This window comes from Theobroma cacao, chromosome 1, assembly GCF_053813885.1.
Source record: "Theobroma cacao isolate CCN51 chromosome 1, ASM5381388v1, whole genome shotgun sequence".
NCBI lineage: Eukaryota > Viridiplantae > Streptophyta > Magnoliopsida > Malvales > Malvaceae > Theobroma > Theobroma cacao.
The window spans coordinates 681,863-697,187 of NC_142639.1; the positions used below are offsets into that span (position 1 = coordinate 681,863).

Here is a 15,325-nt window from a genome sequence, read left to right on the forward strand (position 1 = left end):
TTCTAATTTATTAATAAATAATATATTTGTATTTAATTTAATTTTAAAAGTTTTTGTTTGAAAGATGTATAAAATATAATGTTACTTACTCCTTTATAAATAATACTTTAATTCAAATATTTAACATATTTTGTTTTTAAACATATATTTCAAATTATGACAGCAGTATATTCACTATATTCATTAATTTAACAAAAAAAAATTTCGAATTACGACAATTAGTATATTCACTAAATTCATTTGATTTTAACAAATTTAATTTCTTATATCTTATGTAAATTTGATTAAAAAATTAATATTTAATACTCGAATAAATTTAATTTTTAATTTATAATTCCAAGTGACTACTTAAAATTAAAAATTATATTATTATTTTCCTTGAATCTTGTCCCCTAACGGTTAGAACGGTCGATCTTGGTGTAGGTTTGATCCATCTAGGATTCTTGCTTACTGATGATAATCTGAAGTTGATTAATTTTGATTTTTTTTTTTGGAGAAGAAGAGAGAACCGAAGATGAACAATGCTACTGTTGACCATGGACATGGAGTCAATCATTCTACCTGCAAAAGCTGTGGATTTAACTGTAGTTCTTGCCCAAAATGCTCATTAGATTGATTCACCGGAAGCACAAGATTCAAAACCATGTTTTTTCAGAAGAAAGCACCTGGAAGAACTAATTTACCAACAGAAGAAATCATTTTCATCCGAAAACTTTTGCAAGCAGAATACGAGAAGCAAATCCTGAGTCCTGACAGAGGCAACAGAGCAACTTTCTTTGATATCAAGTTTTCCTGATTAAAGAAATAACCAAGCTAACATGCTCCACTTCCTTGGTATCTGCAGCCATGATTTCAATAAACCTATGAAATAAAGGGTCCAGGATATCTTCCCCAAAATGACTCCGAAACATCGACTCATTGACTGCCCTGATGGCCTTCGCCATTCGTTTAGCTGTCGTTGCTCTGTCATCTTTGATTCCTCCATTGACAGAATCCCATGGTAATGCTATGACCTCAAGACGATCGAGGGTGAAAGATCCTTCTTTCTCTATCTCAGCTTGAATCTCTTCTGGGTGAGGTTCGTAATATGGGGTGTTGTAGGTATCCAACCTTTCCTCTTCGACAAGGCCCTGCATTTGTAAAGAAACGATCTAATTAGCTAGTTCTAGGAGGCAATGGACGGACAGAAACTTGAATACATGTTAAGTGGATTGTCTTTTCTGTTGATTTAGGGGAGTCTTGGTCTGATTATTGATCCTACCATGTTGTTGCCATGGGAAATTATTCCTGGAGAGAGACACGAAAACATTAAGAGCATATACCTCTGCGACCAAATCCTGAAATGCCTGACCTAGGTAGTCCCAGAGTAAACAGCTTTCATCTGAGGTTGGATCTGCTGTTGTTCTGCCCCTGAATGTCAAAACCATGCGGCCTTCTGGAGCTACTTCTTCTGAGCGTAACTTGAGAAACAAAGAGAAATCCTTCCGAAACTGAGTCAAGTAGGAACTTATCACGGCAGGTGGACTTGTCTTTGAGATGAAAATCTTCCATTTGTTTATTAGTGGATTTGCTTTATCAGTCAATTCCGGGGGCACCTATGGATATTTTAGAATGTCAGGAACATTTTTTAGGAATCTCAGGCTCTAAAAATGAGCATGGTTTATACAGTGCATTTCCCAAAGAAACAATATAAACCGACCTGAGAAAGCCAATGAAGGCTAGAAGAAGAGTGTACGAAATGCAAGGTTTTTAATGGGAAAAGCCTCCCGTAGAAAGAGCCAGGGACACCCGCAACGTACAATGGCCCAAATCCAGGTCCATTCTCTTCCCTTAGTTTCCCCTGATATGCTGGCAAAGACTGGAAAACGGTGTTGAAATCATTTCCAGGAAGGTCATTCAAAAACACACGAAATTCTGGTGCTGATCGACCAAGTTGACAGCACCTTTTGTAGATGATGCTTGTGATCTCCGATACTGCATAGAAAGTGTTTGGTCCTGACGAACATCCAAGGTCTGCCATGGTGACGGTTTCTGGCAAGTTAGTGCAGCAGGAATCTAACACTGCTTGCTTGAGCACCGGCATCGACCGGGAAAGACAAGTACTCTACACCAAGAGAAAAAAAAAAAAGGATATATACACTATAGGCAGGTGTATCACGGTATCAGATAAGGCGCGATATCAGCAATTATTTCCTCAACAGGTAGCAGAATAGTTCTGAATCAAACTCAAGCCTATCAGAATTTAGCTCCTGCCTTGGTGCCTTTGGTGATTGGCCCCCATCAGGGGTCCAACCATAAAATTTTCGCTTTCAAACCAAAAACAGGAACCCGCTTATCTTGGAGCAGTGTTTCCTATAATGTACGATATGCAGAACTTTCTGCAGATCAAGACATATAACATGCCAAATATGAGCTGCACTTTTCTTCCTGGCAGTTTCAACATGTCAATCAATAAAACAAAATTCACTCTACCATAGTCAAGGATTGGCCATGATCTATAGTCTATAGGGCGTTAACTGTCAACTATGTTCAGCCTGAAACAGGCAGGGGGCCTGCTCTTTCAGGGAAGCCATGCACCACCCTGGAGAAGCCATTTTTGCACTCTGATGACTTTCCGGAAACAAAAAGGGCGAAGAAACTGACCTGTCCTATTGAGTTATTGGCGTAGCTTTGCTCTCCACTCCCTCCATTCATGCTGAGAATTTGCTCCATTTTCTTGCTTTCCTTCTCCAAGCTTTCTACCCATATATCTATTCTAACCTTGGGAAGCTCTCTTTTTATCTTCAGCAGCATAGAGTCAACCACAGTTTTGGTTACAAAAATTGGAAATATAATTATGGAAGAAAAACCAAAATGATTATCCTGTCTGCAATTTTAATTAAAATGAATAGTATTTTCACTATTTCCTCAATCCTAACGACTTTAATTTGTTCTTGCTATGATTAATTTTATTAATTAGATTATTATTATATTATTTAGTTGAAGCAGATTGCCCCTGTTTGCCTGCCATCTTTGGTATTTTATTGATTTTACCAGCTCATGTTCTTCCAAACACCAACACCAACATGCTTCTTTTTCTATAGTTCCATACATATCCATGGGCAATCTTTTTTTTTTTTTTTAAAAGAGAGATAAATATATAAAGATTTAATAAGACATTTGATTTGAACTTGTATTTGGATTGTTCCCAAATAGTGCAACATTGGAAGTTAGAAGGAATATGCTAATGGTTTGCTATCCATCTCCCATTTTGGAACATTTGACATCTTTTAATTAAAAATATTTTTAATGTTTTATTTTAAGTGCTTTTCAACTTCCGATGATTTCATCTATAAAAAATTATTATTTTTTTAATATAAAAATTAAACTATCAAATATAAAACTCAACAAATTAATTAAAAAAAATTTACGTCTTATTATCCTAACAATTCGAGTTATTTTTGTTAATTTTTTTACGAATTCAACTAAATTATCAATTTACTTTTAAATAAAAAATCCACATATTTTAAACTTAAAGTGCTTGCTTTCTCAATCGGACAATCAATCATTTAACCAATCAAACGAAAAGAAGTGACCGATGATTAGAAACAGGCCCACCGTAAACAACATACTCTGGAGCACACATTAACATAACCTTTCTAATTAGCTTCCCACGTACGCTTTCCTAATTTTCCCCCGCGTTTTTTCGAACCCGGGAAACTCTTTCTCATTTCCATTCTCTCCCCAAAAGAAATCCCCAAAATCATCGTCTCCCTCGAGGCGCCCCTCGATTTTAGCCTTTCGCGGCGGTGCCGCCGGCGATGGGGAGGCGAAACACCATCGTGATTTCCTCATCGGACGACGAAGATTACGAGCCTTCTTCGAGAATGAAACGGAGCTACGAGAAGCCGAAATTGAGGTCCTCGGTTACTCGTACGAACCCTAGTCGAGCCAAGAAGCCTCGACTCTCTCGTTTAAGTAGAGAATCTAGCAATGTAGATGAGGTAAAACTTTTTATTTTTGTCTTAATTATTGTTTGCGAAGTTTTTGTACTCTTTTTTAATGCGTTTGAGTGTGTAATAATATATTCCAAATGTATTGTTTAATGCAGATGAGATTGGCTTTTGAAGATTTTGATGAAGTTTTGAACGGGTTCAAGGTATCTGCTGGTATGTTTTTTTTTTTTTTTGTGATTTTTAGCTTATATTTCCTTCTGAACAAAATGTTTATGAAAAATATGCCTAATTGGAAACTGAAAATGGTCTAGGGTATAGGAGGAGCAATTCAAAGGAATTGTGGGTTGATAAATACAAGCCTCGTTCTATGGAAGAGCTTGCTGTTCACAAGAAGAAGGTTAGAGTCAATTTGGTTTATATTGTTGATATGAATATTTGTATCCACATTTTATCTTCTTGCTTTTGGTAGGTTGAAGAAGTTAAGTCATGGTTTGAGGAAAGATTGAGGACTCCAAAGGTATTTTTACTGTTTTAGAATGGGATGTTCCCATTATTGGTCAATTGCCTATGGTGAATGAGCAACGCCTTTTTATTTATCATTTTTCCATCTGTTTTTGGTTTTTACAGGGCGAAATTGGTAGCTCTGTTCTCATCATCAGCGGGCAAGCTGGGGTTGGAAAATCTGTAGGTTGTCTTGGCAAAGGATAAATTTTCTATATCTTATTGCTGTTTATGTATGTGATGTGTGGTTGTAGGTATAGTACAGCATTTACTTGCAAGTTTAGTTGAAAATCCTACTGCTTATCTTGTAGGCAACTGTCCGTCTGATTGCATCTCAGATTGGGGCTCAATTATGTGAATGGAACACACCTACTCCCACAATTTGGCAAGAACATGTTCATAACTTGAGTGCAGGTATTTCAGGTGCATATTTCATGAAGAAGTTGGCCAGAATCTTAGTCAGGTTTGCTATATATAAACAATGATGTCAAAAACAGTTTTTATTGGCCTGGATGCTAGGAGTTTTCATTGCTAGTTTCAATGTAGCAGTTTTCAAATTTTGTATACTTAAGGCTGTTAATCCTATTTGAAGCAGAATATAGAAATTAGAGCATTAGATGTTAAATCATAGTTATAAATGCTATTTATCTTGTAAATTCCTCTAGGATTATCAATTTCTTACTCACTGATGATGGTAACTGTTGCTAGGGATAAATTACACTTCTAAGTTGGATGAGTTTGAAAGTTTTGTTGAAAGAGTGAGGAAGTATGGATTGATCTCTTCATCTTTCAATGGGAAATCAGAGTCTTCAATTATCCTGGTGATTGATGATCTTCCTGTAACTAATGGAAGAGCAGCTTTTGAAAGACTTCGAAGGTGCTTGGTTCTTCTCGTGAGATCAACATGGGTACCAACAGCAATATTGATAACTGACTATGGTGATGCAGATTCACCAGGCTTAATCGCAAGATGGTTGGAAGAACTACAATCATCACTTGAGAGTGCCGGTGCTAGGAAGGTTATGCTCACAAAAATATTTGGTCTTGGTTTAATATTTTATCTACTGGTTGCTGATTTTTAAACTGCTCTTGGGAAAATTTCAGGTTTCTTTTAATCCTATAACAAATAATTCTATTAAGAAAATACTCTCTAGAATATGCAGACAGGAGCACTGCAATGTTGCAGCTGAAGATATTGATCTGATAGCAAAAGCAAGTGGTGGTGACATCAGACATGCAATTACATCTTTACAGCTCTACTGTCTGAAACCAGACGTGGAATATGATTTACCTGCATCTAATTCTATTCTCAGTTACCCAAAAGAAAATGCAAATGAGCTCAATGCTTTCAATGGTGGATTTTCTTCACAATATGGCAGAGACGAGACATTGACGCTTTTTCATGCACTAGGAAAATTCTTGCATAACAAAAGAGAGACAGAAAATGTAGCTGGATTGGGTATGTCTTGATAGAGCTTGATCTTTATGGTAAAAGAAAGGGGAAATAGTTAGGGTTTATTATTGAATAGCTGTGTTGTTTGCTACCTCATGGCAGTTTGATAACACAGTTTTAGAAACATCTAAGCTATTCACCTCTGAGCTCTCTTTTTTTTTTTTGGTTTTGTAGACCAAAATGCATTTTGTGTAGGGGAGAAATTCTCGAGACTTCCATTTAAAATGGATTCTCCAGAAAAGATACTCTGCCAAGCACATGGGCAATCGAGGCCCATAACCGATTTTCTTCATGAAAATGGTATCTTTTTCTGTCTTCAAGTTGTTTATGCTATGAATAACTTTTACACTTTATTTTCTTCTCTGTGTGTGTGTGAGAGAGAAAAGCATGCGTAAGGCTGGAGCAAAGTGGTGGGAAGTTCGTTTCCTTCTGTTTTTCTCTGGTCTGATAGTACTGCTGTCCTACTTTTCTTGCAGTTCTAGATTTTCTGAGTGATGAAGCAATGGATGATGCTTGGGCTGTGGCTTCATATCTTGGTGATGCTGACTTGCTTCTTGCTTCTTTTCGAGGAATGTTAGCAAAGCATAGTGAGACAGAGAATGTTCTACAGTCAGCTGCTGCTTCAGTTGCAGTCCGTGGTGTTCTATATGGCAATTTTCATCCATCACCTTCGAGGTTTTATTTTCATGCTTTTAGTTAATTGCATTCTGAGTTCTATGGCATTTACAATTAGGGTTATGCAACCACCTCTTACGAATATGCTATGATGCCAGATGGCATGCTATTCGCAAACCAAAGCTTTGGCAGATAGAGCAATCATTATCTCACAATCAGGTGAATAAGATCTCATCAGTTTCCTCTAGTTTTAGGAATCTTAAGTTTACTTACAAGGCCTTTAAGAAAAAATTTCCTCCTGTCATTGGCTCATTGCAGAATGAGATGCTGAGGCAGAGGTTTATCGTGTATGGTGGATCAAGCTTATCTGAAGTGTCATCTATAGCTACAGAGTACACACCCGCCCTAAAATGGCTTGGTTACAGAACATCTGGAGGTCTTGAAACTCGTGACTCGGACAATGACAGCTCTCAGAGAATGAGTATAGATGAACAGGAAAGTGAAATTTCTGATGATGATATAGAAGATTGGTCATAGATACTACTCTGCTCATTGCTCGAGGAAGAGGCCTTTTTCCAGATTAACTGTTCATTGTAAAAGAATGGCCTAGTCCAATTTTTTTCCTTAATTTTTTATATCTAACTGAAACATATGTAATTTTTTTTCCTTCTGTAAATATATTTTTCTGACTGATAGTGATACTCTGAAATGGTGTATAGCTTACCCAAAAAACAAACCAAACACAGCCTTACAGAAATAGCAGAACTGGGGCCGAGAGGGGTAATGTTGCAAATATAGGGAAACCGGGGGGCATTTTGACCTGGTCATAAAAACACGAAGCGAAAGAAAAAGGGAGAGGGAGAGAGTCCTGTTTGGGTAGGGTAGTCCTTTGATTTAATTCGGAATTAAATTCCCTCAGCTCCTAAAATCAAGAGCGATGGACAGTTACTGGATAACGATTTCAAGAAGGGTTCCGCCGTGATCTCTTTGATCAGTCTTACTCGGAATTTCCCCAAAGGTGAACCCCCTCTCTAACCGACTGCAGTGTTGTGTGAAAGAGCTTTTTTCTTTTTAACTTCAATTTCTCTCACATTAAGATTCTCTGATCGTTTCTTTCCTAAGGTAATCGTATCAGAGAGTGAACTTGCTTTCTAGAGGTTGTTTTCAAGTCTTTGATTTTATAGCATTTTGAGTTCAAGACTCCTTAAGACCCTGTTTGGCTGCCGGTATTTCTTGTTTCGGACAGAAAATGAAATATGTTAGTGTGTTGTTACACAGATTAGTTGCTTATTGTTGATGAAAGGTTTTGTTAAGTGGAATTGTAGATGGCAAGCCGAGTTACTCGCTCAAGGAGACAGCAACCATCTCAGCAGCAGGAACAGCAGTCGAGAGCTAGGTGGACGACATTCCTGACTAAGATACTTGCAGACCTGTTGGTTGAACAGGTACACAGAGGGAACAGACAAAACAGTTCTTTTAGCAAGAAAGCATGGAAGTCTATGTGTGATGACTTCTGTAAGAAAACTAGTTTGAAATGGGACAAGGAGCAGTTAAAGAATCGGTATGGGGTCTTGAGGAGGCAGTATGTTCTTGTCAAGTCGCTTCTTGATCAGACTGACTTCAGCTGGAATGAATCTACTGGGGATGTAATAGGCAATGATGAAGCTTGGGCTGAATTTATCAAGGTATGATACTCTGTCAGATGCCTGTTGTCGTCCTCTGCGAATGAAATCTGATCTGTGTTGTTCATTGACAGGGTCATCCTGATGCTGAAACCATAAAAACCAGTGGCTGCCCAATCTACAAACAACTCTGTACAATATTCTCAGAGCCGACAACCAATGGGAAGCATGACTACTCAGCTGAACTCGGGGGAGACGTTCCTTCCTCGCTACCTTCTTTGGAGCCGTTGAGCACGATTCAAGAAGAGTCGTCATCTGAGTCTGAGGAAGCAGAGGATGTGGCGGATGATCAGGACGACACAGTTCAACCTTCTGCCCCTGGTATAAATCGCAAGAGGGGACGCAAGGGAATAGATGATGCTATCGCAGCAGCTATACTGGAGATGGCAGCTGCTTCGAAGCTGAGGACAGCTGCTGTAAGACAATCTAAGGCCAGATACAGCATAGCTAGTTGTATAAAAGAATTGGACGAGCTGCAAGGTGTTGAAGAGCGTGTCTACTTCGCGGCTCTGGACCTGTTCAACAATCCTAATGCCAGGGAAATGTTCCTGTCTCTCAAAGGAGACAAGCGCTTGACTTGGTTGCAGCGGAAGTGCGTTGCTCCATCCAATGCCCGAGGTTGATAGAAGGAAATTTTGTTAGTGCTAGTCGGATGTTTCTGTATCTAACCAATCCAGACAAGCTGATTCTGTATGTATGGCTATCATCATCAAAAGTAACATATGACTTTTTCAATCACCAAGCTGCAGAGCACTTTGTTTTAGTTCAAAGGCATTCTCTATCAGGATATGGCAGTGGCATTGAAATTTGTCAGCAGATATTAGGATATGGCAGATATCAGCAGATAAGTATCGATGTCGTTGAACATAGAAGGCATAATTTGATTTAATTACAACAAGCATGGAGCATATTCAGATTCAGTTCAGAAACCCTATAAACACATTTGTTAATAAAAAATAATTTCATAATTCAAAAAGGGCAAAACATGAAAGAGAAAAATTTCATAGCATTCTGACAAAGACAAACCAAGGGTATATGATCCTAAGCTCCTACTTGGAAAACCCCTAGATAATCTAGGCTAGATTCCCAATGGAAATTTTTTCTACTTCCTATACCATCTCAAACTGTTTGGATTTTAATCATCTCCATCGAGAGTTTGCATAAGATGGAGCTGCATGGCCAACAAAAACTATGCAGCACCTTCTCTGAAGTCTGGACTCCAATCCAACTACTGAACAGGGTGAACATCTATACACGAAAGCAGGCATGGGTGGTAGCATTATTTTTGCCCCGTATGCTTGTCTGTTCTCAAGGGAGTATTCTCTTCACATCATGCTCCTGATCAAAACTCTTGGCTTGGTTGTATACAGCTTCAAATGCTTGCATACATACACTTGAAAATCCTACCATCGCCTGAAAGACATGGGGAAACCCCATCTGAAGGTTGTTCAAAGTCATCGCCCTTGTTACACTCACTGACTTTTCATGCTTATTCTTCTCCTCCTCTGCCTTTGCTCTCAACATTTCCACTTTTGCTCGCTTTTGTGCAACAGGGTCCTTGTTCATTTCAGGCATGGAAAAAGGGCCATACTTGCTTTCTAGTGATCTAAGCTCAGCAGCCCTCTTCTCAAAATCTTTAAATGTACAATCTGCCTTCTTCTTTTGCTTATACTCATCTGCTTGCTGAACCACAATGGCATGGATTACGGTCAAGAAGCTCTTGATCCCTTCAGATGCTACCTTATCTGGAATCCTGTCAACTGCAAGATGCCATTCTTCACAAAATGAGTAGATTTTCGATTCCTGACTGGTTCTTAAAAGTGGGTTCTTGCTGAACTGGAAAAGACTAAGCCGGAGCCAGCCTGCAAGTGACTGAATGTAGTCTCGTTGAGCCTTGACTAAGTTACAGAACGACAAATGCCATTGCTGGACTTCAAGCTCAAGCTGAAGAGTTGATTGCCTGTGAATCTCAGATGTTGGCTCATTGGAAGGGATGAAGTTGAGGTACTTGAGCTGCTGAACTATGTGCGTGTGAACTTGATGGATCTCATACATGCTTCTCCACATGCATATCAATCTGTATAACAAGCAAATTTATAACATCAATATATGTTGTTATTTCTCTTAATCGATTCTCAGCATTAGACAATAACTCGCTATTGCAGATTAAAAGGAAGCATTAAGGATATCAAATTAGGTAAGAAGCAAATGTTCTTCGTTGCAGGCCACCCCAGCATCCCATCATCTCAAATTGAAAACCTAAGGCACATGGGCCAACAACTTAGCATCATATGAATCCCATGTGAGACCCATACATATGGACAGCTAGGACTCTTTTAGCAGTACCTGGAACCAGAAGTACATCAGTCAATCTAGTTCACCTATCAGCTAACGCCCAGTATTGCAAATTTTGTACAATCAGGATCATAGGATTATCTTCCCTAGAAATAGGCTGAAAATCAAAGGAATCAGCAAAAGATTAACCTCAACTCTGAATGGAGACCCCACTAGATTATTGTGCTACGGTCTATTATCCCCTCAACCTCATGCAATAGTACACAGGGTACAATTGGATTCGGCTTATCTTCTTCGCAACAAAAGCAAACAATAGGGGCAAGAATAGCCATGGCAGTAAAAAGCGGTCAAAAGAAATTCCATGTACAAATCTTATCTGCAAGCAAATTTACGGTCCTAAAGAGTAAAAAGCAGAGTAAACAGGAAATCATGCCTATCAAGCTGAATAATGAAGGGTCCCAAACGTGGCCTTTTCCTGTACGAATTCCAAACAATGAATGAACCACTATCTCATTCTGTGGACGATACTGATTCAATCTGCCCAAAGCTTCTGTCTATGAACTATAAAAATGATGTGACAGAGTCACGTGAAAAACTTAAGGGCTATTGGCTCCAGTATTTAAATGCTCAAGGTAAACAGAAAGACAGGTACATGCAAGCAAAAGAGTTGAGAAAGAAACAAGACTAACCCTTTTACAAGGTCAAGGAGTTGAGGATAAAGCTCTGACTCTCTCAGCTTGATGATTTCGGTAGATGTAGTCTCGATGGCCTGAGCAGCAACCATCATTTGGGATTCTAATTTTTCGACTTCTTTCTTTGTCTTCTCAGTCTTGACATAGTCAGCTCTCTTCACCTCCAGCTTCCTCAGCTGGGCCACCCTCTTCTCATGCTCTATCTTTATAGCCTCCGCATGCTAAGAAAATCACCCAACAAAACTGTTTAAGTTAGAAGAACATTAAGAATAAAACATGTCATTTTTAGGACAAAAAATGGGCCACAGGACTTGACCACTCTTTTGACTCATCAGACCATCAAATATGATAAGAAGTCCAAGGTTTTCGACTTTTTAAACATCCATTCCTGGGCCCCAAAAGTTGAAAAGGATAGGATTCGATATTTAGAACTCCAAACACAAAAATCTGGTAGTAAACACAAGATTATGGATTTATCGGAAGAAGATAGTGTAATCAAATTTGTGAATTTTGTTTTCTTGCCTGAAACTTGGATCAAATGCTTCACAAATAAACAAGATTTCTAACCATGGAATTGGGTCTAGTACCTTGACCTCCTGGTATAATTTCTTCTCCCAAGCGTACAATCTTTCTATGGTAGAACAATGGCTGCTGCTATGAACACTACCACCTACATTTCCTCCAATCCTGTCCTCTCCCAACTTCCCAATTCCTTCCATTTTCGGATTCCAATTCCATGTCCAAGTTGTTGGGGTCAGATTGCAACCATAGTTATACACTTTATCTGCCAGAGTAAAGAGCAAACGAACAGGTAGAAATGAAACCCCACCAAGAAATCAAAAGAATGGACGTTTTTTGACAAATAAAATTGAAAGAATGACAGAGATATACCTCCTTTACTTTGGTTAGAAAAGTTGGAATTTGAAACTTCTAACAGTACCGAGAGCTGGCTACCAGCATCGGCAGCTTTAAGAAAATACTCATCGACCTCTTTCACAATCTCCACCAGTTCTTTACTATTCCTCGAAACCACCATAGCCAGCTCGCTTCCGGTATCTTTCGAGAATCCACTCACCACAGAAGGTGGCGCCGCCATGCTCGCAGCCCCGGTTGCGGTGGTTGTAGCGGTGACCGCCACCTCAGATGCCAACGTAGCAGCCTCCCATTCCTCCTCTGTGGCTGACCGTGACGCAGTAGCCGGACCGAATGGATCCCAGAAGTCCCAGCTACTCGATGGAGGTGGAGGAGGCGGCGGAGGCAGAGCAGGGGAGGCCGTAGTAGCAGATGTCCAAGTATCTGAACCAGGACTCATTGGCGGCGGCGGCGGTGCTGGCGGTTGAGGCGGCGGAGGGACATGGTGGTGGAGGTGGAGAGTAGTTTCGTTGTTGGAAAATTGAAGGAGAGCCGAGCCAGTGCCTCGTAAAGAGCGAAGATACATAGAATGCGAAGCGGCAAGAGCTTGTCTAGCGTTAACCAATTGTTTCATGTATCTCTTTCTCGCCTTGCAACGTGAAACGGTCTCTTCTCTATCAATCCTCGAGTACCAACACCCCATTTTTCCTTGCTCACCTCTCTTCTACAGATCAACTCTTTTTTTTTGGTTCCCTTTCTTCTTTCTAAACTTTGATGGAAACTTAACCAAACAGCAAGATGGAAACTGCTTTACAAAAAGAAAGTGACTTCTGGGTTATTTACTTTGTCGAAAGATCTGTTGCTTTTACCGCTGCAGCTTTCACCAACGGCGGGTCTTTCATCTTCAAGAAACTATCTTTCACAGCAAAGAAACCTCCTTTTCCTCAAATGTTTTCTCCCAAGTTAACACTTTTAACTTCTTTGACCATGAAAATGTCTGTACTTCGTTTGTTTACTCAGTGATGGAGGTGGTCGTGGTGGTGGAGAGAGAGAGCAGAGATGGCAGTTTTGAGAGGTGCCCAAGACAACCAGCTTCGGGCAGAGAGCCAGAAAATTGTTTTTATATTCCACTTTAATGACGAAAGTACCCTCCTGGAATGTACTTTTCCTGTTTTTAAATTACTGCAACATACCGCTTGAACATGCAAAGCAGAGAACCCAAACCTGCCACCAAGCTGATGTTAGCCAGCAGAAGCTGTACGGGCGTGGCTGCCTAGATTTGGAAACATCTTGAGGGTGTTCTCGTAACTCCACATTTCAACGGCCATTGGCAAAGCTTAATTTGGATATCAGGAAAATGGAAAGGCAAGTTGGATTCAAATCACATAAGGTGGGCTTATGACTTATGAATGCTTGATTAGGAACATGACAAACGTTCTGCTTTAGTTCAGAAAGAACAAAGAAGAAGGAAAAAGTACAGTGTAGTTAACTTGAATCTCTGGAAAACAAATGGGATTTTTTTTGTCTTTCCCCATTTCCCTTGTATCTATAAACATTTTTCTGCGTTTCAAAGCAGGTGGGGGAGCAATGGTGCTAGTTGCCATGAAAGAATTGCAGCAAAATCTTGCATGCTTGCTTATCTTATACTACTAGCTGCTGCTACTACTACTTACGAAGGAAAAAGAATTCGAATACCAGGAGTCTGAATTGCATTGGGAAATGATGGAAAATCGTATATTCAATTGCTTGCCTTTTTGTGGAATCGAGACCACACCAGAGAACATTTCAGGATAAACTTGCTATAAAATAAATATCATCCCCCTGGGACAACATTGCCCTTGGCACCTTTTTTTGAATTACATCCTCCTTCCAAAAAAAAAACAGAAGTAAGCAACTTGTCTCCAGGGTGTCCTGTTTGTCCTGTTTAGCAAACTAAACTTCAGTAGGAAGTACGAGCGCTAGACTTCACCCCAAGTCTTCACTGTTCACAGCAATCCTAAGATTACCATTGCTACTCAACCTTCTTCCAGGATCAAGGAATAGGACTATACAAAATCAAAGTTCAAGATTATTTTTTGCTTGTAAACTTGCTCTTACCTCAATCAAATCATTAGAACATTGGGTTTGAAATAACCTTTTTGTTTATGACAGTGATGAGTAGGTGATGGGAAGCATATGAAAAACGATATGAAGTTCATCATCGAGATCAAATCTGAATGTCTGTTGTTTTTTAAAAGGAATCACATACCTAGCTGGCATTATAACCATAATCAACTCACATGTTGACTCTAACTAGCCTTTGTATGCTCCCATCATAGTATCATGCCTCGCACTAAAAAGAATTGCTATATATATATATATATATATAATTTGGGCAAATGCAACATAATAAATTAGTGTGCTACAAGTGGTGAAAATCTACCTAAAATCTTTAGTTAACTTTACTTATGTCTTGACTTTGATGGGGAGATAAGCTGGAATCCAATCTTCACGGATTTACAAGTATGACAATTTGTATTCATATGTTTCAATTGTATCGTGTAAATTTAATATTGTAATAATTATATAAATAAAAATAAATACGACATGATTAATTAAACATATTAAAGATCTCAAACACGTATGTTTATTAAATATGTTATACGACATAATATGACTAACACATTTATTGTATAAGTTGAATTAAATTTATACAACATGATGTGATTAACAATTCACTTAAATACGATTAAGGTGTTTAAAGTTATCTTAAATGAGTTCATAAATAAGTTATACGAGTCAAATTATACAAGTTAATATAAAAATTTGTTTAACTAAACGAGTTAAAAGATTAAGTGGATTTAATCGATTTAAGGCATAATTATTGTATCTGAAACATATTGACTTAATGAATATATAAAACACGACAACCCTAAATTCAAACTCACTCCCATATCAACGGGTGTACTTACGGTATTACCTCAAAGTTTCTATATCTTGAAGTTGGATTAAGTATAGTACTCTTTCATATGGAAATAAACTCTTAAAATTAACTTATTTATAGAATTAAGGTTGTCAAATTTAATTCTACAATTAAGTGGTTGTTTGTTTTGATATTAAATTTTACTATAAAATATTTTATGTAAAAAAAATTTTCTCTCAATAAATTATGTTGGATTACCAAACCGACCTTCTGCCATTTGAGATATTTGGGCCCCAACGGACCGATTCGAAAAAGTGGGCCCAGATGAACAATAAAATCTGGTTCTAGAAAGGTACTTCAGTACCGGGTCGTTGGATCCATTTCCCGAGAGTTCTGAA

General features: G+C 38.6%; 4 protein-coding genes across 7 annotated transcripts; 2 read left to right on the forward strand and 2 right to left on the reverse strand.

The window, feature by feature from the left end:
• Window positions 1-596: 596 nt before the first annotated feature.
• Window positions 597-2,768, reverse strand: LOC18610736 (putative methyltransferase TCM_000168). Its single transcript, XM_018122409.2, has 4 exons — window positions 2,644-2,768; window positions 1,700-2,104; window positions 1,323-1,595; window positions 597-1,130 (listed from the first exon to the last, which is right to left on the reverse strand). The coding sequence occupies exons 1-4, from the start codon at window positions 2,710-2,712 to the stop codon at window positions 783-785; spliced, it is 1,095 nt and encodes a 364-aa protein (XP_017977898.2). The 5' UTR covers window positions 2,713-2,768; the 3' UTR covers window positions 597-782.
• A 910-nt stretch (window positions 2,769-3,678) lies between these two features.
• Window positions 3,679-7,180, forward strand: ATRAD17 (RADIATION SENSITIVE 17). 3 transcript variants are annotated; one of them, XM_088805737.1, is made up of 12 exons: window positions 3,679-3,983; window positions 4,091-4,148; window positions 4,247-4,332; window positions 4,405-4,452; window positions 4,563-4,619; window positions 4,748-4,859; window positions 5,145-5,455; window positions 5,541-5,895; window positions 6,064-6,189; window positions 6,468-6,564; window positions 6,663-6,723; window positions 6,823-7,180. In XM_088805737.1, the coding sequence occupies exons 1-12, from the start codon at window positions 3,801-3,803 to the stop codon at window positions 7,039-7,041; spliced, it is 1,713 nt and encodes a 570-aa protein (XP_088661863.1). In that variant the 5' UTR covers window positions 3,679-3,800; the 3' UTR covers window positions 7,042-7,180. The 3 variants fall into 3 exon arrangements, with proteins under 3 accessions (XP_088661863.1, XP_017977855.2, XP_017977859.2); XM_018122366.2 differs by having other exon boundaries at window positions 3,680-3,983; window positions 6,366-6,564; XM_018122370.2 differs by having other exon boundaries at window positions 3,680-3,983; window positions 4,748-4,850; window positions 6,366-6,564.
• A 187-nt stretch (window positions 7,181-7,367) lies between these two features.
• LOC108662329 (L10-interacting MYB domain-containing protein-like) lies at window positions 7,368-8,956 on the forward strand. 2 transcript variants are annotated; one of them, XM_018122391.2, is made up of 3 exons: window positions 7,368-7,522; window positions 7,830-8,189; window positions 8,261-8,956. In XM_018122391.2, the coding sequence occupies exons 2-3, from the start codon at window positions 7,830-7,832 to the stop codon at window positions 8,807-8,809; spliced, it is 909 nt and encodes a 302-aa protein (XP_017977880.2). In that variant the 5' UTR covers window positions 7,368-7,522; the 3' UTR covers window positions 8,810-8,956. The 2 variants fall into 2 exon arrangements, with proteins under 2 accessions (XP_017977880.2, XP_088661868.1); XM_088805742.1 differs by having other exon boundaries at window positions 7,406-7,522; window positions 7,627-8,189.
• An 87-nt stretch (window positions 8,957-9,043) lies between these two features.
• On the reverse strand, window positions 9,044-13,124 carry LOC18610738 (pyridoxal-phosphate-dependent serine hydroxymethyltransferase, putative (DUF632)). Its single transcript, XM_007046583.3, has 4 exons — window positions 12,065-13,124; window positions 11,761-11,957; window positions 11,171-11,394; window positions 9,044-10,263 (listed from the first exon to the last, which is right to left on the reverse strand). The coding sequence occupies exons 1-4, from the start codon at window positions 12,726-12,728 to the stop codon at window positions 9,495-9,497; spliced, it is 1,854 nt and encodes a 617-aa protein (XP_007046645.2). The 5' UTR covers window positions 12,729-13,124; the 3' UTR covers window positions 9,044-9,494.
• Window positions 13,125-15,325: the final 2,201 nt, after the last annotated feature.

Coding starts and splice junctions, on each gene's coding strand:
- LOC18610736 (XM_018122409.2), bottom strand. CDS start 2,712: ATGGAGCAAATTCTCAGCATGAATGGAGGGAGTGGAGAGCAAAGCTAC. Junction 1,596..1,699: donor GCCTTCATTGGCTTTCTCAG/GTCGGTTTATAT, acceptor AAATATCCATAG/GTGCCCCCGGAATTGACTGA. Junction 1,131..1,322: donor TTCAGGATTTGGTCGCAGAG/GTATATGCTCTT, acceptor TTACAAATGCAG/GGCCTTGTCGAAGAGGAAAG.
- ATRAD17 (XM_018122366.2), top strand. CDS start 3,801: ATGGGGAGGCGAAACACCATCGTGATTTCCTCATCGGACGACGAAGAT. Junction 4,149..4,246: donor CGGGTTCAAGGTATCTGCTG/GTATGTTTTTTT, acceptor AAAATGGTCTAG/GGTATAGGAGGAGCAATTCA. Junction 5,456..5,540: donor AGAGTGCCGGTGCTAGGAAG/GTTATGCTCACA, acceptor GGAAAATTTCAG/GTTTCTTTTAATCCTATAAC.
- LOC108662329 (XM_018122391.2), top strand. CDS start 7,830: ATGGCAAGCCGAGTTACTCGCTCAAGGAGACAGCAACCATCTCAGCAG. Junction 8,190..8,260: donor CTTGGGCTGAATTTATCAAG/GTATGATACTCT, acceptor GTTCATTGACAG/GGTCATCCTGATGCTGAAAC.
- LOC18610738 (XM_007046583.3), bottom strand. CDS start 12,728: ATGGGGTGTTGGTACTCGAGGATTGATAGAGAAGAGACCGTTTCACGT. Junction 11,395..11,760: donor AATTATACCAGGAGGTCAAG/GTACTAGACCCA, acceptor TGATTTTCTTAG/CATGCGGAGGCTATAAAGAT. Junction 10,264..11,170: donor CTCCTTGACCTTGTAAAAGG/GTTAGTCTTGTT, acceptor CTTGTTATACAG/ATTGATATGCATGTGGAGAA.